The sequence below is a fragment of the Crocodylus siamensis genome, chromosome 4 (assembly GCF_052110815.1).
Source record: "Crocodylus siamensis isolate JL-2025a chromosome 4, ASM5211081v1, whole genome shotgun sequence".
Classification (NCBI taxonomy): Eukaryota; Metazoa; Chordata; order Crocodylia; family Crocodylidae; genus Crocodylus; species Crocodylus siamensis.
In genome coordinates, this window is record NC_143398.1 from 56,955,194 (window position 1) to 56,982,615 (window position 27,422).

The 27,422-nt window shown below is 41.6% G+C and overlaps 1 protein-coding gene across 2 annotated transcripts in view; it reads right to left on the reverse strand.

Annotated features, from left to right (window-relative positions):
* Positions 1-27,422, reverse strand: part of ADAMTS20 (ADAM metallopeptidase with thrombospondin type 1 motif 20) — a 178,580-nt gene that overhangs the window by 30,917 nt on the left and 120,241 nt on the right. For both annotated transcript variants that reach the window (XM_090042352.1, XM_090042353.1), the window contains one exon: positions 4,909-5,076. In XM_090042352.1, the coding sequence (XP_089898478.1) occupies positions 4,909-5,076 (168 nt within the window). The remainder of the gene's footprint in view (positions 1-4,908; positions 5,077-27,422) is intronic.

Here is a 27,422-nt window from a genome sequence, read left to right on the forward strand (position 1 = left end):
GGTATTAAAACATCAAACTGAATATATCTTTATGTTTTACGAAAGAACCCTACATTCTTCTTTCAAATTTAACTAATGGAATTGATCATGTTACTTGATTAATTATTAGGGGTATGTGAAGCAGGCAATATTCAATTCAGATTTGGCCCAATTTGGAGAACAGTGATTTGATTCACTGATTTGGATCACTGTCCCGATTTGATTTGGCTGAATCTGAAGATTCAGTTCTGATTCAGAAAATCAGTGATTCGGCCATAGACACAGCTTTATATGTTTTTTCTACGTACCTCAAGGTACCAGAAGCGGCTCATGAATGCTGAGATGGTGGGGGAGATGAAGCGTCCCATGGAAGTGCGGGGGTGGCCACCCCCCCATGTTTGGCGGCAGACCCAGAAGTGGACCAGAAGTACTGGAAAAGACGGCCTCTACCTCATTCTTCTCAGCCAGAATGGCTGACTTACTCTACTGGGCTTTAAACTAAGCCCACCAGGGGATGGGTGGACAACCACTAAAGCTAACCTACTTGGCAATACCTACAAAATTAACAGGTATGGGCACCCAAGGGATTCCACTCCTACCCCAGCCCTGGAATGGTGTCCTCCTGGGAATGTAAGGATGCCTAGGGCTCCCAATAGGATGCTTATGTGTCCGTACACTAATGCTAGGAGCTTGGGGAACAAACAGGAAGAACTGGTCCTCCAACTAAACAAGAATTACTATGATTTCATAGGAATAATGGAGACCTGGTGGGACTATCTACTATGACTGGGCCATAGGTATAGATGACTATACCCTGTACAGGAGAGATCGTGCAGATAAAAGGGGAGGGGGTGTAGCTCTCTGTGTCAAGGACAGCTACACATCCCTGCAAACTGACATTGGCACCCAAGAAGGGTGACTAGAGACTTTCTGGGTTAAAATACATGGGGAACCTGGCACAGGGGATACAATGGTAGGAGTTTACTACAGACCACCTAACCCAGAACAAGAGCTTGACCAGGGAAGCTTGCCAAGGTACTGGCTGAGGCTACATGTTCTCAGTGCATGGTTGTCATAGGAGACTCCAACTACCCAGACATCTCATGGGAAGAGTACTCAGTCAAATCTGAACAGTTGCAAAGCTTCCTCACATGTGTGGAAGAGCTCTACTTGACCCAAGAAGTCTATGGACCAACAAGAGGTAAAGTGCTACTGGACCTGAAACTGACTAAAGGGGACAATCTAGTCAGCAATCTAAAGATCAAAGGAAAGCTGGAAGACAGTGACCATGAGCTGGTCACTTTTACTATCCATCACAAAGCTGGCAAGTCAGTCAGCAATGCAGACTTTAGGAAAGCTGACTTTGTTAAGCTCAGGAGGCTTGTTGCCGAGGCACTAAGGAACCATGATTCGACAGGGAGAGGAGTCCTAGAGGAATGGTTGCTCCTAAAGGGAGTGATCCTGGAAGCACAAGGGATGTCCATCCCATCTTCAAGAAAAAGTAGCAAAAGAGCACAACAACCCTCTTGGCTCAGCAGGGGACTTGTGGAACTTCCTATGCCAAAAAAGAGAGGCTTATAAAGGATTGAAAATAGGAATCACCAAAAAGGAAAATTACTTTGCACTGGTCTGTACCTGTAGGGAGCAAACCAGGAAAGCCAAGGCTGCAACTGAACTCCACCTGGCTACACATATCAAGGACAATAAAAAGTCCCTTTTTTAGACATGTGAGGAGTCAGAAGAAAAGCAAGGGTAACACTGGACTTCTGCTAAACCAAACGGGACAACTGAAACCCAGGAAAAAGCTAACCAGCTTAATGAGTACTTCGCGTCCATTTTTCATCAACCCAAAGGGTCTGGTCTGCCTAGCAAGATGCAGGACAGCCAAGGTGAGGGTGAATTTATACCCAGCATCAGTGTAGACCTTGTAAAGGAACACCTTGAGAGGCTGGACACATTCAATAGATTGCACCCTAGAGTACTTAAGGAGCTGGTAGGAGTCATAGCCCAACCACTGACAAAGATTTTTGAAAACTCCTGGCACTCAGGTGAAGTACCTGAAGATTGGAAGAAGACCAGTGTGATGCCCATATTCAAGAAAGGGAGGAAAGTAGATCCAGGGACCTACAAGCCAATCAGATTGACCTCAATCCCTGGCAAGATTCTAGAAAAAATCATGAGACTCCATTGTTGACAAGCTGGCTGATGGCAACATCTTGAGGGACAGCCAGCACGGGTTTGTCACATCTAGGTCTTGCCTGACCAATCTCATCATCTTCTACGACCAGGTGACATATCACCTGGACAAGGGCCAAGAGATTGATGTCATATATCTGGACTTTAAAAAAGCCTTTGATCTGGTGTCTCACAATCTCCTCTTGGAAAAATTGGCCAACCTCGGCCTTGGCAGTCTGTTGGTTGTGACATTGGCTCCGAGGCTGGACTCAGAGAGTGGTGGTCAACGGAACTGAATCATGGCACTCTCTGACCAGTGGTGTCCCCCAACGCTCTGCCCTTGGACTTGTTCTCTTTAAAGTCTTTATCAATCATGTGGATTCTGGTGTCAGAAGTGGACTGGCCAAGTTTGCTGATGACACCAAACTTTGGGTTAGAGCATCCACACCTAAGGATAGGAAGGTGATCCAGGCTAACTTGGATAGGCTGAAAAAGTGGGCAGATACAAACCTGATGATATTCAATACTGACAAATGTAAGGTACTGTACCTTGGGAAAAAAAACCCCACAGCACAGTTATAGGCTCAGCAGTGCTATGTATGCTAGCACAAAGGCCGAAAGAGACTTGGGGGTCATGACTGACCACAAGATGAACATGAGCCACCAATGTGAAGTTGCAGCTGGTAAGGCAAACAAAATCCTGGCTTGTATCCATAGATGCTTCTCAAGTAAATCCCAGGATGTCATCCTTCTGCTATACTCAGCCTTGGTGAGACCGCAGCTGGAGTATTGCATCCAATTCTGGGCTCCACAATTCAAGAAGGATGTTGAGAAGTTTGAGAGAGTCCAGAGGAGAGCTATGCACATGATCAGAGGGCAGGATAATAGGCCTAATGAAGAGAGGCTGAGAGCCATGGGACTCTTCAGCCTGGAAAAGCACAAGCTCAGGGGTGACCTGGTAGCTGCCTATAAGTACATCAGGGGTGTGCATCAGGATCTGGGGGAACATCTGTTCACCAGAGCACCCCAAGGGATGACAAGGACCAACTGTCATAAATTCCTCCAAGACTGTTTTAGGCTGCACATAAGTAAAAGCTTCTTTACTGTCCGAGCCCCCAAGGCCTGGAATAGGTTCCCTTGGTGCAAGCACCTACTCTGGACTCCTTTAAGAAGCATTTGGACACTTATCTTGCTAGGACCCTTTGACCCTAGCTGACTTCAGTGGGGGCTGGACTCAATGATCTCCCAAGGTCTCTTCCAACCCTATGAAATCTATTAAATCTACTTCCAGTCCACTTCCAGGTCCACTGCTGAGCACACAGAGGACCCCTCTGCACCCCATCAGCCTGGCGATTAGTGCCCCCCCAAAACCCAGAAGGCACCAGTTGCTGGGCTGGGGGGTGAAGAGGGTGTCCCCTGCATGCTTGGCAATGGACCTAGAAGTGGACAGAAGTACTTCTGGTCCACTTCTGCGTCTGCTGTTGAGTGCATGGGGGACCCCCCCCCCCCCGGCACTCCTATGGGACACTCCATCCACCCCACCATCTCAGCATTCACCTGGTATCTCGAGGTATGTAGAAAACACAAATAAAGCTGTAACTATGGCCGAATCGTCAAATTTCTCCGAATCTCTCTGAATCAGTTTGGTAGCTCCTGATTCAATTCAGAGAGATTAATGGGTCTCCTGATTCAATTTGGATTCAGAAATTTAGCCACCAAATCAGGCTGAATCTCCTCTGAATTGAATCAGTGACCAAAGCTTCACACAGCCCTATTAATTATCATCTTAGAATGGGAAATGGGAAACAGAGAGTGGAATGAGTGCCCTCTGTATGGAAAAATTGGAAAAATAAAATATTATAGCAATTTATAAGAAAAAGGAGTTAAAGAAAGGTTGGCTACGTACCATACATTACCAGTTTGTGCCACAGACATAGGTATGTATAGTCAGGGGTAGTTTCTCTGCTGGGTATAACAGAGAAGGGGACTTGTCAGGTCACTTGTTATAACTTCCTTTTTCTCCACATAGTGCTGAACCAGGGACAGAGCAGACTGGTATACTAACCTGTTCTACCTGGCTATGGGTTTTCAAAAGTAGATTCAGAAGCCAGATTTATAGCTTACTTTAGGCCCTAACTTCTAATATCTAGCTTAACTAGCATTCACAAAATTCCCACCTAATCTTATAGGCTCAAACTCCCTTGGTGCTTAGGTTTTCACTGGTGAAGTCCTCCTTTAAGTGTCAGCCACCACTGAACGTTCACATAACTGCTTAAGTCCTCTCAGTGCTCATCTGCTTGGTGCTATTTGCATCTAGACACCATTACTCAGCAATGCTAATCAGCCTGCCACGTAATCCCTTACATACTGGAAAAAAAAAATCTTTAAAAGGTATACCGCTTTGGTTAAAAATTGCAAGATACAAATGTTTACCTTACATATTAGCTTCAGAGATTACAAATTAGGCTACATTTCCTGCAAGAATAGCCCACCTTGCAAAAAGAGATCCCCATGACACTATTCAGCAGCAGATGCACATTGCCAAATCTGATTTCACAGACATTTCTGTGATTTAGTTTAAAGATAAAAGCAACATTTTGGAAAGAACCACTTTATAATTAAATAAGATTTAATTAGGGTGCAGCACATCAAAAGCAACTTCTGTCTGTTAACTGAAGCAGTATGTCATTAACATGGCCTTTTTCTTTTGCTCATAAGAAGAAATGGCATGTAATTACAGTGAATTGTACATACCTCCATCCACCTGTTGGCCTTCCATGCAGGACATCTACCAGTTCTACAAACTTTGTGGGTTCGTGGCTTCCTCAAATGTCTACAGTTTTCTTCCTCTAATTTAACTTGGAAGCTGTTAACACAATGTACATCACGGTACTTCAAACCTTTTCCACAGGAAACAGAACACTGGAAAAAGGGAAATAGATTTGCTTTATTCATTGTTCTTATTATAATTTTAACTTAACATGAAAAGTAGAAATGCAATAACCAGTCACATTATGGTAACATAAATCAATAAGAGCAGTTTTACATTGTATAACAGTATGTACTGAAGATGCTGGAAGTTACTACAAAAGTTCTTTCCTAATGAAAAGGACTGATTGTTGGCCAGGACCTGGCTAACCAGTGAAGTGTCTGGTAAATATATGAGATCAGATGCCAGTACATAAAGTTGTCAACATTTTGATCTCACAACAATTCCCTTTTCCACTTTAAATAACTATATAGCAGATTATTCTGTATGTAAAAATACATGGATTAGACAAATGTGTCAAAATTTATCAAAAAAGTACAGAATCCTCAGTTTCCAGGGTTCCTATGAGAAAGTGTCAAACAAACCCAAGAATCTGAAGGGACCTGCCCTAGTTTTGATCTTTTGTGATCACTTGTGTAACTCATTTCTTTTTTTTCTTTTTCTTTTTTTTTTTTACAGAAACAGGCATTATTTATTTAAAAGCAGATACAGAAGTCAGAATACATACATACATGCACACAGATATATGTGTGTGTATATTTAACTTCAACAAGGCTCCTTTTACCCTACTTGGGGGTGGGGGGAAAAGGGAGCATCTACATGTGTGCTTTACTGCAGTTGACTAATTAGCTCAACAGTAACATGTCATCATTTACACATGCAACACTATTAGGCCGGAGTCAACTAATTAACTCTACCATAGGACAGTACTACCCAACACAAGTACTATCTTATGGCAGAGTTGTTTACTCTACCACAATGCACGTGTTGACAGTGACTGGGGCTGGTTGGGGCATGAGGCTGTTACAGTGCAGGGCTAGCTGGGTCCCCTGCCAGATGGCACTGCACTGCCCTAGCTCAACATGCTGCAGTCCGGGCCAATGTGCCCAGAAGCAATAAACTCCAGCGTGAACTGCACCAGAATTCATTGCATCATCTTAATAGCATGTATAGATGTGCTCAGGGTCAAGTACATCTCTGCTGCTCCATCTGTAGACTTGATGCAAACCCAGGATGATTTTAAAAAAACCAAGATTTCAGTGAGAGTTTGTTCCTAATCTTCAATGGGGCCAAGATTTCATCTCTACTCTTTTGCAAATCTCTATACTTCTGAAAAATATGATTTAATTAGGATGAAGCACATCAAAAGCAACATCTGCCTATTAACTGAAGCAGTATGTTATTAATGTGCAGGATCTGATCCTACAGTATGTAATGTGTGGGCACAATGGACGTAATTCATAGGTTTAAAAATAGCAAGATTTGCCCTGGGATTGGAATTAATGCAAGTGCAGCATTTCAATATTTGTAGAGGTCATCCTTAGGCGATATACTTATTTCTGGAAAAAAATGTTGATGAACAGATGTTTCTATTCCTGCTTCAGTTTTCAGCAAGGAAACTCCTTAATTATATTTACCTTTTTCCTATAGTGTAGAGGAATCTTGTGTAATGTTTTCTAGTAAAATCAGGTGAAGAAATCTAGTTCAAGTCAAATTTTCTTTCATAAACACATTGGAGAAAAGAGTTAGCCAAAGGCCTCCTTTGCAAATACTTAAGACTCTTTTTTCTTACCTCAGCTTGCTTTATCAGTGGCACTTACATCACATCTTAATATTATCAACCTTTTAAAATACAAAAATTTTCTATTTTTAGAAAATAAATTTAATAATACACTACTCTTCTGATGCAAAAGTCTTGATATCCTCTTGCTTTTAAATCATAGCTCAAAAACCATATTTTAAACTCAGAACCAACAATGAAACAAAACTATGAAATCTCTGGGTACCTGTAATAATCTGTCTGTATGCAAATGACTAAAGGTATATTTATTTCAAAGTCAGTATTTTCAAATTTGCCTGTCACTTCTTTGTGCTCAAGGAGAGCAGGGTCAGAAATTAAGGGAAGGGGGAAAGGAGCTACAGAAGGAGTAAGTTGGCACAGGCAAAGGGCAAGGGGCACCCCTAGATTTATTTTTCCTGCTGTAGTAGTAGGAAGGGGACAAATTCAAGGCAAAACTCAAATACAAGGAAAATTGTATAAATTTGTTATAATTTTCCAAGTATAGAATCTAATTACTGGGGGGTTGTCTTATATTCAGGGTCATCTTAGATGCAAGTAAATATGGCATTTATCGTGCTCATTCTGTCTCTGGTCCTGCAAAAAAACCCTTATGCATGTGTTTAAAATTGTGTACATGTATGTACAAGCACATGGGCTTAAATGGAACCTCTCATATGGTTTAAATTAGGCACATATATAAACACCTGCAGGATCAGAACATAAGTTGCATTCATTAAACATAATAAGCTATTTTATGCCCCCTTATGTCCTGTAACTGACTATGTTGACGATATAAAACAAGACCTCTAGCTTGTCTCACAACTAACATACAATTCTAACATGCAGTTACTAAAGTGAATGGGAATGCTTATAAACACTTTCCCTTCAGCAACATTTTCCCTTTCAATTTATGGTTTTAGAATCTTCCACATGTAATCTTATAGATAGGTTTTTCATTAAAACTGGGATAATCTGAAAAGATGAAATGCTGAAAATGCTTCATGTGAAACAATTTACTGCATCTAAATGATTTCTTGCTCTTTATCTAAGACTGATGTAGGCCAAAAGGCTTGCAGCTTTCTCCTTCCATACAATTAAACAGACATTTCAAAGACTAGCTCTTCTTTCACAGGATTTAGACATCAAAGCATCTCACAGATAATGTGTATAGCTAAAAACCTAAAATACTAATTCTAACCTAGATAAAGGGTAGTACCCTTTAAGTCTTTACCAGTATGTCATAGATGAATGTACAAAGCAATATGTAAATTCTGCAGACCCCCCTCCCCTTTTTTTATAAATAGATTATAACTTTAATGCACTACAAGATGACTTAATTTCCACATGTGAAACACTAGGGAACTACCACAATCACATGGCTGGATGCCCCTCTTTCCCTAATGGCTTTCATCTGCTCAGTATTAATCTCCAAAACCTCCTAGACACAGATCTCCTCGTTCTTGTGGGGACTTGTAATCCTGTTTCTTGAATGAACAACGGCCCCGTTATCTAAAAAGTCTCTGCTTACAGAACTTCCTCCAGCAAAGAACACTTAGGTAAGTTTACTAGGGATGTGAGTGGTTAAACGATTAATTGTTTTCCCGAGCAGTTCAGTGATAACTGGTTCTAGCTTACAAGTCATCAATTAGCCTGGGGCCCAGAGCAGTCCAGGGTCCAGGGGTGGTAGGAAGCCCTGTGGTGCCCCAGCAGAAACCATAAGGTGGCAGGGCAGGAGGCAGGTAAGGGGCGACTAATATCTAATAGCTAGGCTATGCAGTGGGAGGTGGGGATAGAGGAGTGAGAAGGGGAGAAGGGAGAGGAGAGGAGAGGGAGGGGTTGCTTGCTCCCTCCCTCACAGTGTGGTAGTGGCTGCAGTGGCCTGATAAAGCCCCTTACTGGCTGCTGCCTGCCTCTCCCCTCCCCACTCCCTCCTAACCTGATGCAGCTGGCCCCAGAAAGCCACCACACATGCCGGTGGCTGCAGCCCTTTGGTGGCTGCTGCTTCCCGGGGCTTCCTGGGCTGTGCTATCTCCTTGGTGGAGCTTCTTTGGCCTCTGGCTCCCCATGCTGCTCAGGGCAGGAGGGTGCGGCCCTCCTCCACAGCAGAGAAGGGCAAAGCAGGTGCCAGCCCAGGGCTCAGCAGCTCCCCCCACCCCAACTTCGCAGAACCAGGCTGGAGCCTAACTGCCATACCTGTCCCTATCCCTGAACCCACCAATTAATCATTTAACCTGTGGTAATTTCAACAGGTTAAATAAATATTTATTTAATCAGTATTTATTTCCCAAAAGCTTACTCTTAAATTTCTTACTGCAGTCACACATAAACACCAAGACAACTCTTCTACTGCATATGTAAATACTTTGTGTTCTTCTCTATATACAGCAATAATGTTTAATACAATTTTTAATACTTATAAAGAAACTATTACTGTTCACTAGTGTTACTATAATATGCATTTAAATAGATTTCCCTTATAACAGCCTGATTTTATTAGATAGATAGATAGATAGATAGATAGATAGATAGATAGAGCAGAAATTAGGATCAGCCAGGAAGAGGCAGGCACAGCTGGGCAGCTGCAGGATCTCCTGTGGCTTCTCCAATTGTGCCTGTCTCTCCCAAGGTGGGTGGAGCTACTGGAGAAGGCCCCCTGCCTGCAACAGGGGCTGTGGGGGCTCTGGAGCCTCCTGGCAGAGGCTCCCTGCACAGACCCCATGCCCCAAACATCCCCCTCAGCACCACTCCTGATGGCCCCACCGCTCAGCCCCAGCAGTCCAGGAATCAATCCCACCCACACACTCACCAGCAGTAGCAGCAGTTGTGAGGGCTCTGAGACCACATTTCAGAGCCCCTCCGCCCCACAACCTCTGCTTCAATCTCCCCTCCATCCAGCCCCACCCCTGATACCTGCCTCACATCTGAAGGCTTGTGGCAGAGCCCCACCACACAGCATAGGTCAGTGGGGGGCAGCAGGGATTGCCCCTGCACACCTGGCACCCATGTGGCAGCTGCCCCATGGCATGGGTGCAGTATGGCTCAGCAGGGTGCCATGTGCTGTCTAGGAGCTCCAACCACTGGGGCTGAGCCACCCCAGCTCCCAGACAGAGAACCTGCAGCTGCCCAGCTGTGCCTGCCTCCCCCCAGTCAATCCAAAGCTGTGAATCTTTTCCTAATCAATTCAGAGGCTTTGGATTCAATTTGGACCTTTTAATGGGCCTCCCAATTCAATTGAGACTTGGAGATTCAGCTACCAAATTTGGTCAAATCTACTCTGAATTGAATTGGTGACTGAAGCTTTGCACAGCCCTAATACATACATAATACACACATACATACATACAAGCAAATGACAGGGGGGGCAGGCAGGGAAGGAGCCCACTGTCCACCCTCCCCCACTCCTCATTTGGGTCCATTCCTCCCCTCCCCCTACCACCCCAATGGGCCTGGGTACACTCCTCCCCTTCCCCAGCCCCCACAACAGGCCCAGGCCCACTTCCACCACCACTTGGGGTCTGGGCCCACTCCACCCACCACCACTGCCTCCAAGGAGCAGGGAGGGGGTGTGATGGTGAGGCCAGTACTGCCCCCCACTCTGTCCACACTGTCATGGCAGCTCTGGCTGCTGGCTTCGGTCCTGAATGCTCTTGGAGCAGTCTGATTGGTTGTTTCAGACAACCAATCAGAGTGCAAATAAAGTGTTATGGACAGATAGAGAGACAGATAGACTTAGGCTTCTATATATAGAGAATATATAATATTTTAGGAGGGTGCATATATATAAATCCCAGGGTAAAAAAATAAATCCCACCAAAACATATCAGGGCAGTACACATGGTGGCAGTGCCTCTGGCCCAAAAATGGAGCCTGGCCATCCAGAGCCAAGCTCTGGTGGCCAGCCAGGCTCCCAGCTGCAGGAATGCCATGGCTGCAGCTCCTCAAGGCCCCTGGAACCACAGATATAGCTGCTGGGGCCAGCACAGTTGCTGGTCCCAGTCACTTGGAGTAACTTGCCATGTGCCAGAGCATGCATGGCACAGGTGTTTCCCAGGGACAAGTAGCAGCAGCACAAGGTGCTATTTGTCTCAGGGAAAACAAACATCCATGATCGTCTGAATATGGCCTCAGTGATTTTACTGGAATTTAAATCTAACTATTAGGACCACATCCAAGAAAAGACCTGGGTGTCTAAAATGGAATTTTGGTGGCATTGAGGGAAGTAAGTCCAAGGCTGTGAGTCTTAAAACCTCATTCAGCTAACACCTAACCTTGGTGGTATCTTGGTTCCATAAATGCCACAGTATGTGACCATGAAGTTTTAGTTCTGCTTGCGTATTCAAGCCCCCCAAGTTTTGACTGGTCTAAGCAGTCCAGTGCCTACTTCACATCAAAAGCTGATCAGGAACCAGAAATTTAGTGTTTATCTGCCAGTCTCCTCTGAAATTCTCTCAGACTACAACTAACAGGTCATCTTATTAAAGAAAAAAAGTGAGCCCTGCTCAGTATTTTGAAAGAAAAGCCACAGGCATCTACCTCCAGGAGATGGTCCCAATTTGTGGATTCTGTGAGGCTTCTGGGAGACAGAATTAAAGACCTGCCCCTCTATTCTCAATGCTTTTCTGGTTCTCTGCAGCTTCATGCAGATCATGCTAATTTTAAGCAGCTTTAGCATGCTGCCTGTATTGAATCTTCTTCCTAGCTTTCCTCATGCACTTGACAGGGAGCCCAGACACCTCACAAAGGGCACATGTACATGTGTATTAATTCACTCTTCCTAATGTGCATTAAATTTAGTACCTCCAACTAAATCAATGTGCATTAGTCTGCCCTAATTCACAGTAGCATCCAGACACGCTTTTTAGGTGACACTTAATGTGCAGTGGACTATTTTACTGCACATTGGCATAATAGCATGTTTTTTTATATGCTGCTTTAATATGCAGTAAAATAGGCTATTGTACATTAACACACCCATGTAGACCTGGCCATAAGGTTTTGATTTTCACCCCAGAGACCAGGCACAGAGGGGGATCCAGAAAGGGTACAGTGGTGCAGGTGCACGCACTCCCACCCTTGATTCCTTTTCCACCCAAATTTTAAAATCAACTGCTTCTGAAGGGAAGCAGCATTTCTATTCAGGCAGTGCGGAAGAAGTCAACCAACCTCATAGTTCACTATAATCTACCTAATTCCTGGCAATCTCTCTGCTCCACAGATGTTAATGGCTCTCCTTTCTTTTTCAGGATCTTGCTGCTCTATTAATGAATCCATCCTTTCTTCTGCAATTTTGCTGTCTGTTAGTCATTCCTGGTGATCTCTCTTCTATTTCACAGCCCTGCAGACTGTTTTAAGGTCTAGCTAAAACCTTAATTCAAGTGTGGTTATTTTAACTTAGGTAAACTTGGGTGTGATAATGAGTAACAGAGAAGTGCACTATCAAGACACTCAAGAAGGCTACATTTTGTATTACAAATCTGAATGAATAAGCAATGCACATTTAACTTTGATAACTTCAGGACTAATACAACTATATTTTTTACTATATTTCCTAGTTTGTTGCATTTTTAAAAATGTTATCATACATTCCAATAAAGAGTGGGCCCCTCACATGTTTGTAAATCTTCTAGTTTCTCTTTAACTGGAGAAAAATATTCATTGTGTTGATTTATCCTACTGTCTACATAGCCATTTTCAAAATCTTGTATCTGCCCATGATGAGGTACTTAGGCTTTGTAGTGCCAAACATTCAGGAGCCTAAGTGCTTTATCAGTTCAATAACTTGGAATGTAACATAACTGTTGTAAAGCTTATTTATGCCATTTATATAGAAGGCTGCATGCTTCCCTGTGCTCCCTGATGTACAGGAGGAGCCTTTTTGTGTGGTTTACCCCAATCACTATGTGATGCCAGTTCAGTTCTATGAACTGCTATAGAAGTAGCATCTTTAGGAACTAGAGAGGTCACTTAATTCCCTCAAATACAAGGACTGCAACTGTAATTGGCTCTTCCATTTATTGATGCTTTCTTTTCATTTTGAGTGACTGCAAAAGGGCTGACCATGTGTTGGCTCTCAGAGCTCAGCACATGTAGAAGGCTTTAATTTGAAAAGTTTGGTAATTTTTTAATTATTGATTTTAAGCTTAAATTACTTTTGTAGATGCATGAAGAGTACATTTTCCTGTATGGTATGGATCACACATACAGAAAGAATTCCCTCAAGAACTTTACATCTCAGAAGAAATGTGAACTTTTTTAAAGCAAATCTAAGTTGAAAAAAAACCCCATTCTTCAAGTGTTTAATATTGAAATTCTAGCTCTTGTCTCAATATAGACTAAAGTAATGCTTCCCAGATGGCAAATTCCTTTAAAAAGATTATAAAACTACAGTGAAATGCTGGAGTTGATACATACTGTTCAAAGTAATTCTGTAACCCTGGTAACTAGGATTCATCTGTTAATTTTTATTTTTCAGTAATAAAATTTGATGAGAATCATCAGCCTTATACAGCAGCTGGCACTCACTATTGTGTACATGGTAATTTTTATACAGAAGGACCATCATCAACTGCTAGCAAATTAAAGTTATTTTCAAATAGCTTGCAGTTGTACTGTTCTCCAAGAAAAGCTGTGCTAAAAAGCTTTTAGATGCACATAAGCACTTCCCACTCTGCTTTTATAAGCTACCAAGTGGCTTAACCCTTAAAAGGTCTGTGGTCAAGAATAGAAAAATAGTATCTAAAGAGAATAATACATTTACCAACATGCAGTAATGAAAAACAACACCCCACAAAATACTACTACTGCTGCTGCTACTACTGCTATTACTTTTTCAGGTCTCTTTGTGGTTGTATTGATTGGTCCAGCAGTTTCAAAAATTAAAAATGTACACAAAATGGAATAAATTGGACCATAGGCTTGTAAAATGTCAGGGTTCAAAGCAGAATGGGTCCCAGTTGTGTGAATAGGTGTCAGAAAATTGATAGATCTCCCATCCTAAAGTTGGTGGCCTGTTAGGTAAGAAGGGGGTAGCTGGGATCAGCTTTAGTCCCAGTCACAAGTCAGAATGGGTTTGCCCTCCTTTTCCAAATAACTTACCAGTTAGAGGATTTACCCAAGAAGTGGGAGATTCCGCCTGTATGCCTTCCTCATCCTGAGGGGATTCAAACCCAAATCTCTAAGCTTCCTGGAGACTGGCCTAATCCCTATCTTACAGAAGGGTGTGCGACTACCTTCTTCCCCTCGTTTTGGCAGTGGAGAATTGGCAGCCAATAATGCAACAGTTGTGGAGAGAGGGTTTTTTGTATCTGGAGTATGGCTGGAAAGTCCCCTGAGACAGGAGAGTCCTAGATTTCAAGACATCATTCAAAATTAGAAGGCTTATAGGTAAAAACAGAAATAACATTGACACATAAAACAATAATGCAGGTCTCCCATCATGCCCCCAGGTGCCAAAGTTATCTAGTCCACCCCCATGCCTGTGACAGGATCAAGTACATTTTGATCATTCCTGACAGTTACTTTGACTAGCCTAATTTGTTCTTTAAAAAATCTGAAGATAGGGATTCCTGGACTTTCCTAAGTAACTGGTTTCAATGCTCTGACTATAGTTAGAAAGTTTTAGCAAGACATATTTTTGTACTTTATGTAACTTTACTGGGAGTTGACTCCTGGAGAAGTAGATTTTAATTTATGACCGCAAAGTCCCAATTAATTCTACAAATTGCTAAAAGCTTTGTAACACCTTTGTTCACCTCTCCTCTGCTGGATGCCTCACTGGTATAACTCACTGTTTATCAATTTAATTACTACCATCCTACTGCTATCTTGTCTCTGTTGCACAAAAGCCACTGCATTTGTGCAAGGGTGATTTTATGCTTATGTTGAAAGCTGCAATTCTGATGCCTGAATAGAGCCTCTACCCACTCTACAATTCCAATAAATGCTAGTAGTTTTAAAATGGTAGCAGAGTCACAAACAAAAGAAAAATTATACCGCCTCAAAATCTCATATGAAAACTCACCACAGAATTTAAAAGGATGCCTCATTTGACACTGCCCCTATGATGTCAGTCATCTTACATGACAGAGTAAAATTTTAGTTGTGGAAATCATACTTACATCTATTCTTCACTCTGATAAATCTTACTGTTAGTTTTTCCACTAACTATCAACTATGAATCAACTATGAAGTTGATTAAATGCAGCCAACACTGAGCAAAACTATAAAAAACATTGCCCATATAGGACAAACATGCTGACAGGAACCTTAAAAATTTTGTGCGTGTGTGTGGCCCCTACAAGAATGGGCAGCTGGTTCCCAAGGAGGGAAAGATCACCACCAAGCAAGCACCCAGAGAGGCCAGAGCAAGCCCAGACACCCTCCCCGGTGCCAAACATGCTCATGGGAACTTTTGTTTTGGCCCTTAAAAAACAAACATGGGCAGGTATTTCAGCCACAGGGAACTGGCACCAAGCGTGGAGGTACTGCAAATACCAGGCTGGCACCAAGAAGGCCAGAGCCAGCCCTAACATCCTCCCTGTGGTGCCAAAAATGGAAGAGACAGGACTGGCACAGACTAGTCAGACACAAGTCCTCTGAAAAGAGCAATGAAGATAATGACAATGAGGGTGAAAATGATGATGCAGACGACAACAAATATAATGACAAATGAAAGGACTGGGCAAACAGGTAGGGGAGTTGGGGAAGGCAGGGAAGGGAGAGGGGAGAAGGGGAAGGGGGAAGGTACTGAAGTAGTTCTTTGTATAACTATGATGGTTTACAGGTGTTAGTAATGGGCTTGTGGGCATGTGGTGGTTTTTACAATGGGACTAAGAACAGTGTCACTGTAAAAGTGTGTTTTGGACTGGCAAGTGAAGCACGGCAATATCTATCTGTCTCTCTATATAGATCTATCTATACGTAAATAGATCTATCTTTCTATCTATATATAGTCCCATTGTATGTGTGTGTTTATGGAATACTTGTGCTAAAACTTGCAGCAATTAAAATGAATCAAAAATTTGAAATGCATCAATTCTAGTTGACCAAAGCCTATGGGTACCTCTAATAATTTGCCTACATACAAATTACTAGAATTACTATTTAAAAGTCAGTGTTTTCAAAATTCCCCTCATTTCTATACATTTAAGGATTGCAGCGTCCAACAGTAAAGGGGGTTGGGGGGTGGGGATTGAGAAGGGACTGTGGGGGGGATTTATTTTCCCTGTTGTAGCTGTGGGTAGGGGGAAATTCAAGGCAAACCTCCAATAATTGATTCTGTACTTGGATTTGAGTAAAAACAGTATGTAATCTTTCCCCACAAAATAATATATACTGTCCCTTCATAATTTGTATTGCTTTGTAGTAATGGGTTTTACTAGTATTACAATTTACTATTACTAGTAATGCTTTCTAGTAATAGGTTCCCTCACTGGAATCCAATATTTAATGTCACAGAGTCATTGGAGGCTAGATTCTAACGCTATGTTTATAAATGCCCAATGGCATGAGTAAGTACCTTGCTTCTGCTACAACAATTGGATACCCAAACAATTTAAATATTACTTCAACAAATTGTAAAATTAAAATCTTTTCATTAAATATTGCCACAGGGATTTTTATTTTCTTGGCTATTTCACTATACCCAAATCTCTTTAAGGATTTGTTTAATTGAATCAAAGTAACCTGCTTTTTAAAAAAATTAATAATACCATATTAGATAACATCTTCATAGATGCTTTTTCAATTGTTCTCATTTTCATTAAACTTGCTGAAACTTTTTTCTTTTTTAAACTAAAGGATCAAATGAAAATATATTTCCTTATCTTTCTAGGTAGCATTATCTCTTTAGAAAATTGTATATTATTGATCAGTCTTCTAAATTTTAAGAAATATTAACTGGTGGAGGCAATTATGACTATTGCTCCATAAATCAATCTGGGCTAACCGCTTCATGTACCTCATCGACTGTAATAACAGTGCCACAAAATTATGCAATTATTTATGCCTGTAGAATCTCATTGGGTCTGATTTTCCAGTATTATTCCACCAGCGCAAAGTTGTGTCAAAATCCGTTTATTTGGTATCTGGAGAACTCATTGAAAAAAACAGTACAGGCAGTTCTCATCTTACATTGTTTTGACGTGCAGCAATTTGCACTTGCAGCACTCTGCCATTTACAACCATATCATTATTTACAGTGCTGGATTCTTGTACTTACAGCATGATGGCAACTCAGGCAGCACACAAACATCATGCCATCATGCTGTAAGTGTGAAGATCCAGTGCTGTAAGTAATAACATTGTTGCAAATCGCTGTAAGTGGCCCTAAGTCTCCCCAAAAATCTCCCCAAAGAAGCCCATTCCATGACCCTGTTGAAAGTGTTCCTTCACCTTCTGATTAAATAAAATTAATAAACAAAATAGTTGATTTAAATATGGTGTTTATGGTTATTTCTACAAAAATTGGGCATCAGGCCCTTAGGAAAGTAACCAACTATTATAACGTTGTTTCTATGGGAAAATCAGATTCAACTTACATTGTTTCAACTTACAGAGCCTTTTCCAGGAACGTAACCCGCCATAAGTGTAAGGACTGCCTGTACTGAGTGGCACAGAACCACTATAGCAGTTCTAGCAGCTAAAATAGCAGGCAAGGACAGGAGAAGTGAGGTGTAATTAAGATGCATCTGTACCCTGACAATTACCACATTACGCAACATGGCAAGACTGGCACAGAATGGCTCCAGGACATGGAATTATAAAGGTAGCTAGTGACCTAATCCACTGAATTTAATGGGAATTTTGCTACTGATTTGAATAGGGGCAGGTATAGTCCATAATACAAATGAATCTCAAGAATAATAACAAGATAAAGCTCCTGAGCATGCAAATCAGTATTTTCTTAAACTTGAATTAGTATTTAGTGATTTAGTATTTTGTTCCAAACAACAATGTCCTGGCCTCCTTTTCACTTACATTGTTGCAAATCTGCATTCTGTCCAGTGAGGTCAATACAGTGACATCTGTGTAAAACCACAACACTTGAAGGGAGAATCTGGCCCCAGATGCCCTAGATTCTGGTGCAGATTAACAACAGGCAAATTGCTAGTTTTTGAAAATGAAGTTGCTTGGCATTTAGAACAAGAAGCGAAGAATGTTTGTTCACCAGAGCACCCCAAGGGATGATGAGGTCAAACGGTTATAAACTACTGCAAGGCCATTTCAGGCTGGACATAAGGAAGAATTTCTTTACTGTCCGAGCCCCCAAAGTCTGGAATAGCCTGCCGTCAGAGGTGGTTCAAGCACCTACGCTGAACATCTTCATGAGTAAATTGGATGCTTATCTTGCTGGGATCCTATGACCCCAGCTGACTTCCTGCCCTTTGGGCAGGGGGCTGGACTCGATGATCTCCCGAGGTCCCTTCCAGCCCTAATGTCTATGAAATCCATGAAATCTATGAAACTCACTTAGAACCAACTTAAAAGTGACAAAATAAAAGTGTTTTCTGTTTGCTGTCTCTAATCAATATAATTACATTCATTTATCTGGTTAATTAAAAACACATGTTCATTCTGAAACAAAGTCTGATACTCAGCTTCATATAAACAACCCCTAAAAATGAGCCTGAGGCAGTCCTGGTGATCCAGTGAGAACACAGAGAACATTTAGCATCTGGGAGTGCTCAGGAATGGACCATGAACAAATTCAGAGGCTCATTTACATGCTCCCAAGTCTTAGAGGTTGGGAGGGATTTGTGATTCTTACTAGCAACTTCTTCTGGTGAAATGAAGATCCCGCCCCCCCCCCTTTTTTTAATATGAAGTGTAATGGTGCAGCCTCAGCTGAAAGTGACTATTGCTTTCTGTTGCAGGAAGCAGAGTGAAAACTGTTGATGTCATAAGACTGGGGTTGAAAGAAATGGTAGAGTAATAAAGAATAAATAGGAGGCTTTCAGAGAAACTGAAGTTAAAAATCTAAAGTCCTGAATAGTTATGATTCCTAAAAAGGGATTTGGAATATACCCAACATTCAAAATTCAAGTTTCATAACTTGAAACTGAATTTTACCCCAAATTGAAATTTGTTCCAAACAGAATGTGAAATCAGCCAGAAAAATGAAGGCGAAACTCCAATAACCACTGTATTTCTAGTGAAAATATACCACAAAGGACCACAAATTGAGCAATTCCACAGTAACACTTGCGGCAATACTATTTCATTAGCATTCTAAGGGATTACACTGAGGTAGCTCTCGATGAAAGATTGTGTGGTCAGAAAGAAAAGAAGAAAATGAAAATAAGATACAAGATAAAAAGGAGATGTACAAGAAAGAGTAGAAGATGAGAGTGATTCTTAGAAGAAAAACATTAAATGGGTCAGATCTAGAAGCAATATGAAACAGAATAACTGCCTTTGCAGGTTATATTTTTGTTCCATGAATTAATAAACACTGGATTCCAACTGTTCCCAGATTTCAATCACTTCTGAAGCAGCACTCCGATGGAGCCAAGAACAAGCCATAGGAGAGCCAGCTTGCATTGTCAGGACTGCAGACATCCCTAAGCTATATAGAAGAGACATTAATAGCCTCCAGGGTTCTATAATTGAAATGCCAAGGAGCTTTGAATATCATGCTGGGTTTTTAATATTTAAAATAATCAGTTATTATTTCATGAGTGAGTAACTAATATATTTTCTTTCAACAGCAACAATGTGCCATGTTGGGCATCTCATTTTACATTCCAATTTTAGATTCCATTTAATCTATTACAGTAAAAACTGAATTGTACAATGATTCTTCCTGCCTTACTCATTCTTGACTTGGATCCACAGCATCTGGATGCCATGTGAGAATCAACAAGTAGTACGTGTTCCTTCTGTACTTGTTCCACTTGTCGGACCTTTTACCTCCTATGCAGCTATAAATGCAGGAAGTAAGTGGTTTGGAAGATGCTAAATGTATATTCGAATTGAATTTCACCTTCAACCCTTTCTTAGACAAAATTCTCACTGAAGTTAATTGTAAGATATATTATAAAATAGTCAGAGAGATGACCAGTTTATTTCCACTGTTGAATTTACCAATATATAAAATGGAGATACATCTCTAGAGGTAAATAAATAACTTAGAAAACAAAGAGTGGGGTACTGAAAAGCAATCAATACTTCCTTAACTCTTCTATATTTGAAATAAATGGCAAATATGATAATACCTTTTCAGAAATAAGTGTTAGGCATGCACTTAATCTTTTTGAAAATCTTCTTGTCACGTATACATTTGCATTACAATTCACAGAATTAGAAAGTAAGTTTGGAAGAGATCATGGAAGGTTTTCTAGTCCAAACCTCTGCTCCAGGCAAAATCATTCCCATTTAAACCATCCTAGATATGGATTTGTTTAACCTAGAGGTATCAAACTCACCTCAGGCTCTAGGCCAGATTCAGACTAGGCCAGATCTGTGGAGCTGCAGTAGGTCTGGGTCCAGGTCTGGAAGTTGGCAGTAGTGTCAGTTGCACATTGAGCAGTAGCATGGGTAGGGGACTGGGCAGCACCGTGGGTAGGGGGGCAAGAAGCAGCAGCATAGGTAGGAGAGTGAGCAGCAAAGCTAGTAAGTTAGCAGCCAGCAGTGCTGGTGGGTAGCAGGCAGCTGTGCCGGTAGAGGAACAGGAGGCACCATGGTACCAGAAGCAGGTGGCAGCTCAGCAAGCAAGGGTTGTATCTGCACAGGCCTTGTTCACCTCCACTGCCAATGGCCATGTCCATTGGGGTTTGGGAACCTCAAACTCCCCAACTTCCAGTAGCCCACTGGACTACCCATGGGCCAGAAGGAATGGTTTTGAGAGCCAGATCTGGACCATGGGCCATGTTTCACATCTCTGGTCTAACCTATTTTTTAAAAAAACTTCAGGAACAGAAGTTGGAAAAGAATGTGGAAAAGATGGAGGATCCAAAACCCTTTACAATTTTGGTTGCCTGCTTTTGGATCCTGTATCTGTTCCATATTCTTTCTAAAAATAAGGAGTTTATAACAGTACCTAATGCTCTAGGTAAGGCTTAACCAACTCTGAGTAGAGTGGTATTATTACCTCCCATGTCTTGCACCCAAGAGAAGTTGATGCAGTATAAACTATATTGGGCATTTATACATGTGCTCTGGGAGTGTGTGAGACTGTGTAGTGCTTTAATTAAATCAATTAGATGTATCATTAATGTAATTAAATAAAGTGTCCCTGCCACCATTTTGAAGCTCGGGGACACTGATACACAAGACACAGGAAACTACTGGAGCATGGTAATTGCCACACTTCCATGCACTGGAATTACAGCATGTTGAAGAAGCCTCCTTGCTCATGTATAGGCACACTTTTTTTTGTGACTGTATCACACCGCAAACTCATGATGAGTCTGTGATACTCCCAAGATCTTTCTCCATAGTACTATCATTCACATAGTTAACGTCCATTCTCCTTGCACTTCTAATTTTTCTTCTAAGTGTAGCACCTGTATTTGTTAGTACCAGACTTCATCTTGTTGTCTCTAGCTCAGCTGTTCAATCTATCAAGATCCAGCTGAATTGTACATTTAGTCCTGCTGAGGATGCTTCTCTTAAGTAATGTCCAGTATATACTTGGCTTCTGCACCTGCAGTTGTGGCATTTCTTCCATTAGGGTAGACCCCAAAGATAAAACTTCAGAAAATTTCAAGAAGCTCCCACACACTCCACAAATGTACTAGATATCACTATGGGAAAAGGGTAGCACCAGAGACAAGTGGACTTGGGAAAAAAGAGCACAAACTGGAAACTGGATGCCTCTAGTAGCACATGGTAGGTGCAAAAGAAAAATAGTTGTGTTCTATTGTTCTCTCCAATGCACAAATATATTTGGGAAAACATTCTCAAAAAGGAAGCAATTGGCATACTCCACGCTCCACCCACCAATTGTGCTCGCTACCTTTGTGCATTGGATGGTGTTGTGGAGACTATGCAATCTCTATGGAAAAGAGGCAATCTACATGTGGAGAAGGCAACATAAATAGGGGCACGCAAGTGGGACACCACATCATGGTGCCAGCTTGGGGGGAAGAGAGGCAAAATTACCCCTCCCTCTACCAGAGTCTACACACCAGCAGCAAAAGTAGCTTACACCATTGCTTTTGCTTCAGCAGCAGGTGCATGGACACTCTACTGCTACCCTAAGAGCAAGAACTTGAGCAGGCAGAGCATGTGGTGGTACCACTAGCAGTAGCAGCAGAACAGCCAAAGACTATTATGGAGTTAGCATGAGTAAGACTCCTGAACTCTCTCCCTCCTCTACTCTTTAAACCATGTGACCCCCACCCCTTACTCCCTCACCATACTGCACAAATCCTTCTTGTTATGCCTCTCCATAGAGAGACCCTTCCACTAGGCTCCTAGGTTGTTGCTATGCAATCTGGACCATAATCTTAAAAGACAGAGCTTCTTCCATTTTATGAACCAAATATACTCTAAGAATGCAACTTACATACTTTAACAAATTAAATAATAGTTATAAGGGTAGCAACTATGGGATCTATTTAATTAACTAAAGAAAGAAATCAATAAATTCAGACTATTCAATAACAATGAGAGACAATTAGGATTTAGATGAGCTCTCATGTTTGCAAAATTAAATGTGAACACAAAGAAACAATTTTGCGTTGTTGCATTAATTACTGCAATCTGGGTGCTGTCATTTTCAATAATGTTAGCAGCAACAAATGATGGCCCAGAAGATAAATGCAATGTTGAACAAACCTTAGCTGCATGCTCTTTTACTCCTGCGTCTCCAAATGTAACCCATCACATTTCTAAGTTAGTTAAAAGGGTTTAGAAATAAGTGTATGCTATATAAAATTATTAGAAAGGATGTTGGAGCACATGAGTAGTAGCACATGCATCTGCCTACAGTTAAGCATGTATGAAATGTCTGCAAGCTCAGGCCTTAGAAATGTAAAGTTCCTAGTATTTACATTATGTGCAAACATAGGAACACCAGTTTTGACTGGATCTTTCATATCCTACAGTAATTATACAGCTTATTATAATATTAAACCCCACAAAATATGGAAAATATAGAAAAGTGCCCCAAGCATCAATATGATTATTTTACACATTCCTTCTCCAGTTAAGTTTTCAATTTTCATAGAGACAATAGAAAGAATTATCTAAAACAAGTGATTTTGAAACAAATGTGACTATTTGGTTTTACAAGGTAGAATACTTTTTTTGCCTCAGAAATTTTTATTATTGGCCTGATCCTCTTTACTTAACAGTCTATAAAAGCCAGGCATTGACTACAGTTAAATGGGATCACAATCAAAAAAGTACAGTTACTTACCTTACAGAAGCCACAGCTCTTTGAGATATATTATCCATGTGGATTCCATGCTTCATTTACCTGAAACCGTTGCATGACAAGAACAGATTTGTTTGGCCAGAAGTATCTGACCATTGCCCCTTTCAGTAAAAGTCATGAGGAGTTTATGTACATTTTAGAATAATTTCATCTTGGTAACATTCTGTGACAAAGTCCCTATTAAGTTAAACACATGAAGCTTAGCTTCTGGTGTTCAATGTGAAGGAGGAATAAAACCAGGAAATCAATAAAATTTGTTCACATGGAACTCTGAAATCACTCTGTGAAAATGAGGGCTTGAAAAGTATCTGAGGATATATAGGGCCACAACAAACACTAAGAGGACCACTGAGATACTCTGGCTGTCTTCTGTGGTTTTTATTTCAAAGCCCACTGCTTCTCTGAGCAGCTGTGCAGGACTGCTGCTGAGCACCAGCTAATCAGGGAAGTGCTAAGCAGAGCAGCTCATTCTTAACTCAGAAACTTATTGAAAAATTCGGAGGTTTTAAACCATCTGAAACCATCTGGGTACAAATTATTTGGTGGCTATCCTACACTGACGGATAAACTGATCTGAATATTAAAACGGACTGGCCTAAGCCAGGGCTCTGACAATCAGCAGACAAAAATAGCAAAGGCTGGTTAGCCACCTCTGTAGGAGGGTCCAGGACAAACAAATCCTGCCATTTGTGCAGGGTACCGATCTAGATAATTCTTGAAGACTCTTCCAATTTACGCTATGATTCTGGCTCTTGCTTCAACGTCCCCAGAATGCCATCAGTATCATGGAGAGCCAGTAGGGAGAGGAATAAGCTATGATATAGAGGGAGTGAGAAACATATCAGAGGGAACAACTATGGCATTAAGAAGAAATTAGAAATGTTGCTGTAACTTTTACATAGACAAATGGCAAAAAGCTAGCTAACAAGCTGGCTGCTTGTACTACACCTGAGTAGTACAACTGCTCTTACTAGCACTGTGTGCAGAGTGGCTGGTGGACACTGCAGAATTCTATGTGCCTCCCATGACCAACAAGAAAGGAATAAGGATTATTGAACCCACTCTACCCTTTATGCTCTTGGGTAAGGAGGTAGACCATTAGGGGCATGAATTTGATCCCAACAGATATTGCTAAACAAAAGAATCTAAACTTACACTGATGGGGCACATGTACAAATCTATATGAACAGTCAGCTGAAGAAGCAGCAACGGTTTGCTATAATTGGAACTGTAATTCATATGTTACAACACACTGAAATATTCTACTTCTGAACAATTTAGAAATAATCCCAGACTGCACTGTTTAAATCTTGATATGGTCTTTCCAAAGTTCCGAAATGATCAGATCCAGAAACTGGGCTCAGAAACATGAGCTCTGAAATTCAAATCTCCAACATTCCTAGATGTTAAGAGGAAGTGTTTAGAGCAGGAACATCTCTCCTATGTATAGATGGGGTTAATTAACCTTACTTCTTTATAGACATATTTTATAGCACTAGCTTACATCTTTTATCTCAAGATTTTAAAGAAAGAGAAAAATAGAAATAAAGGATATAGGACTGAAAAGGATCTCTTGCATCACTAAGTCCAGTAACTTGCTATCACAGGTAGCCAACTCTGAATTTCATTCATAAATAGTCAAGCTCTACCTTTAAACTCCCAACCCAGTGATGGTTAGAAACCTAGTTCTAATTTTCCAGCTTTCATTTAATCATTTACAAACTTTCCACTGTGAAATTCTCCAGAATCAGTATAAACAGGCATTTTGAAATAACTACTTTTGTCTTTATATTAAATTCTATGTGTAAAGCAGCTAGCTCTGCAAAGTCTTAACTTTAAAAAAGAGTAAGAATTAAGTGGTATTAGAATGACAGTATTTCAGCATTCACAAATTTTCAAAGATATATTTCTAATTTACACAATGCTTTTAAAATTCTGTATGAATTAAGGTCGTTCCTTAAGGAGACGATCCTCCAAGCCCAAAGGGGAACAATCCCAACGTGGATCAAAGGGGGAAAGAGTGCTCAAAAGCCCCCATGGCTCACCAAAAGCATCCAGGAACATCTCAAAGCTAAAAAGGAGGCATACACCCAATGGAGGGGAGCGGCCATCACCAAGCAGGACTATACCTCCATTGCTCAAGATTGTAGGGGGGCTGTTAGGAAAGCTAAGGCAGATACGGAACTAGGGCTAGCATCAAGGATCAAGGACAACAAAAGGTCCTTTTTTAAATACATAGGAAGTATGAAGAAGGCACTGGGTAATGTGGGGCCCCTGCAGGATATGCTAGGCAATCTAGTTGTTGCACCAGAGGAAAAAGCAGACCTTTTTAACAATTTCTTTGCCACCATTTTTTTGTGCAGGGACTGGGACTCCTACACTGAGATTTGGGATGGACTCAGGAGAAACTCCACCAGGCCTAGGGTCAGGGAGGACCGAGTTAGAGAACTTCCGGAGGGGCTGGACGTGTTCAAATCAGCAGGTCAAGATGCTCTCCACCCCAGGGTGTTGAGGGAATTGGCAGGGGTTATCGTGGAGCCCCTGCCATGACTTTATGAGCACTCATGGTGCTCTGGCCAGGTGCTGGATGACTGTAAGAGGGCCAATGTGGTCCTCCTCAAAACAGGGAGGAGGGAGGACCCAGGCAACTATAGGCCTGTTAATCTCACTTCAATCCCAGGGAAGTTTTTTGAGAAGATTATCAAGAAGCACATCTGTGAAGGGCCAGCAGCAGGGATGATGCTCAGGGGCAACCAGCATGGTTTCATTAGGGGCAGGTCTGTCAGACCAACCTGCCTTCTACGATTAGGTCACAAAATCATTGAATGCAGGTGTCACAGTGGATGTAGTCTTTCTGAACTTCAGGAAGGCCTTTGACACTGTCTCCCACCCCATTCTCATTAAAAAGCTAGGCAACTATGGTATTGATGCCTACACAGTCAGATGGATAGTAAATTGGCTGAGGGACCACACTCAAAGAGTGGTGGTGGATGGGTCATATTTGACCTGGAGAGATGTGAGCAGTAGAGTCCCCAAGGGCTCAGTCCTTGGGCCCGTGCTGTTCAATTTATTTATTAGCAACTTGGACGAGGGGGTGAAAAGCACTCTGTTTAAATTTGTGGATGACACCAATATTTGGGGTGAGGTGGACACACTAGAAGGGAGGGACAGGATACATCTGGACCTGGACAGGTTACAGGGGTGAGCAAATGAGAATAGGATGGGATTCAATACTGACAAGTGCAGGGTGCTGCACTTGGGCAGTAAGAACCAGCAGCATACCTATAGGCTGGGGAACTCTCTTCTCAAAAGCACAGTGGCAGAAAAAGATCCTGGAGTCATTATTGATTCCAAGATGAACATGGGCCGCCAATGTGAGGACATGGTAAGTAGGGCTAACCGCACCTTGTCGCGCATCCACAGATGCATCACAAGCAGGGCCAAGGAGGTGATCCTCCCCCTCTTTGCAACACTGGTCAGGCCTCAGTTGGAGTACTGCATCCAGTTCTGGGTGTCGCACTTCAGGAGGGATGTGGACAGTGTGGTAGTGGATTTGGTCGGGCTTCTGGCCTGCTTGACTAGGAAAACAGACAGAGACCAGAAGTGCTCATACTGCTTATTTCAGTTACGTGTTCTGAGATAAGGAATCCTGCATGCCTTGTTTTGTCTTGATATATTACCCTGTGCATGGATGTTTTCTTTAATAAACTGCCTGTATGTCTGTGTGTGATTTACTATTTTTTTGTTTCTCCAAGGTCATTTTTTTTTCTCTTTCTCTGTCTTAAGTATAAATATGCTTGTAAACTTATAGAGTTCAAGAAATCCTTTGAAAGAGACAAGTGGGTGATTCCCCTTGCTGTATGGAATTCTCCCTGTGATCACAGTATAGCCCTCAATAAAAACAAGCTGGCTCTGTCAGTTCTGATTCAACCACAACACAAAGTTTGATTTCTTCCACAATTTGGTGCCGTGACTCGGACAGAGATGCCCAAAGTGATCAGCTGGGACACAGACATCTCTTCACTGAAGCCCTGTGCCAAACCAAGGTAAGAGACCTTTTGAAATCTCTATTGGGACTTTTCAGTGAGAGGCTGTCTCTGTGTCTTCCTGATTCACTGCTTGAGGCTCACCCTATCCGAACTTTCTTTTCTGCCAGAACTGTCAGACCCACTATGTAAGTAGTAACTGTGAGTAGAAAGTTAAGGTTAAAGACTCCGTGTTGCTGTTGTCAATGAAAGTATTTCGCTGTGTGAATTAAGTTCTGTAAAGAACTATGAGGTCTCTCTGAGGCCAGGAGTGGAAACTTCGTGCAGCCGCCCCAAAAACAACAGATTTAT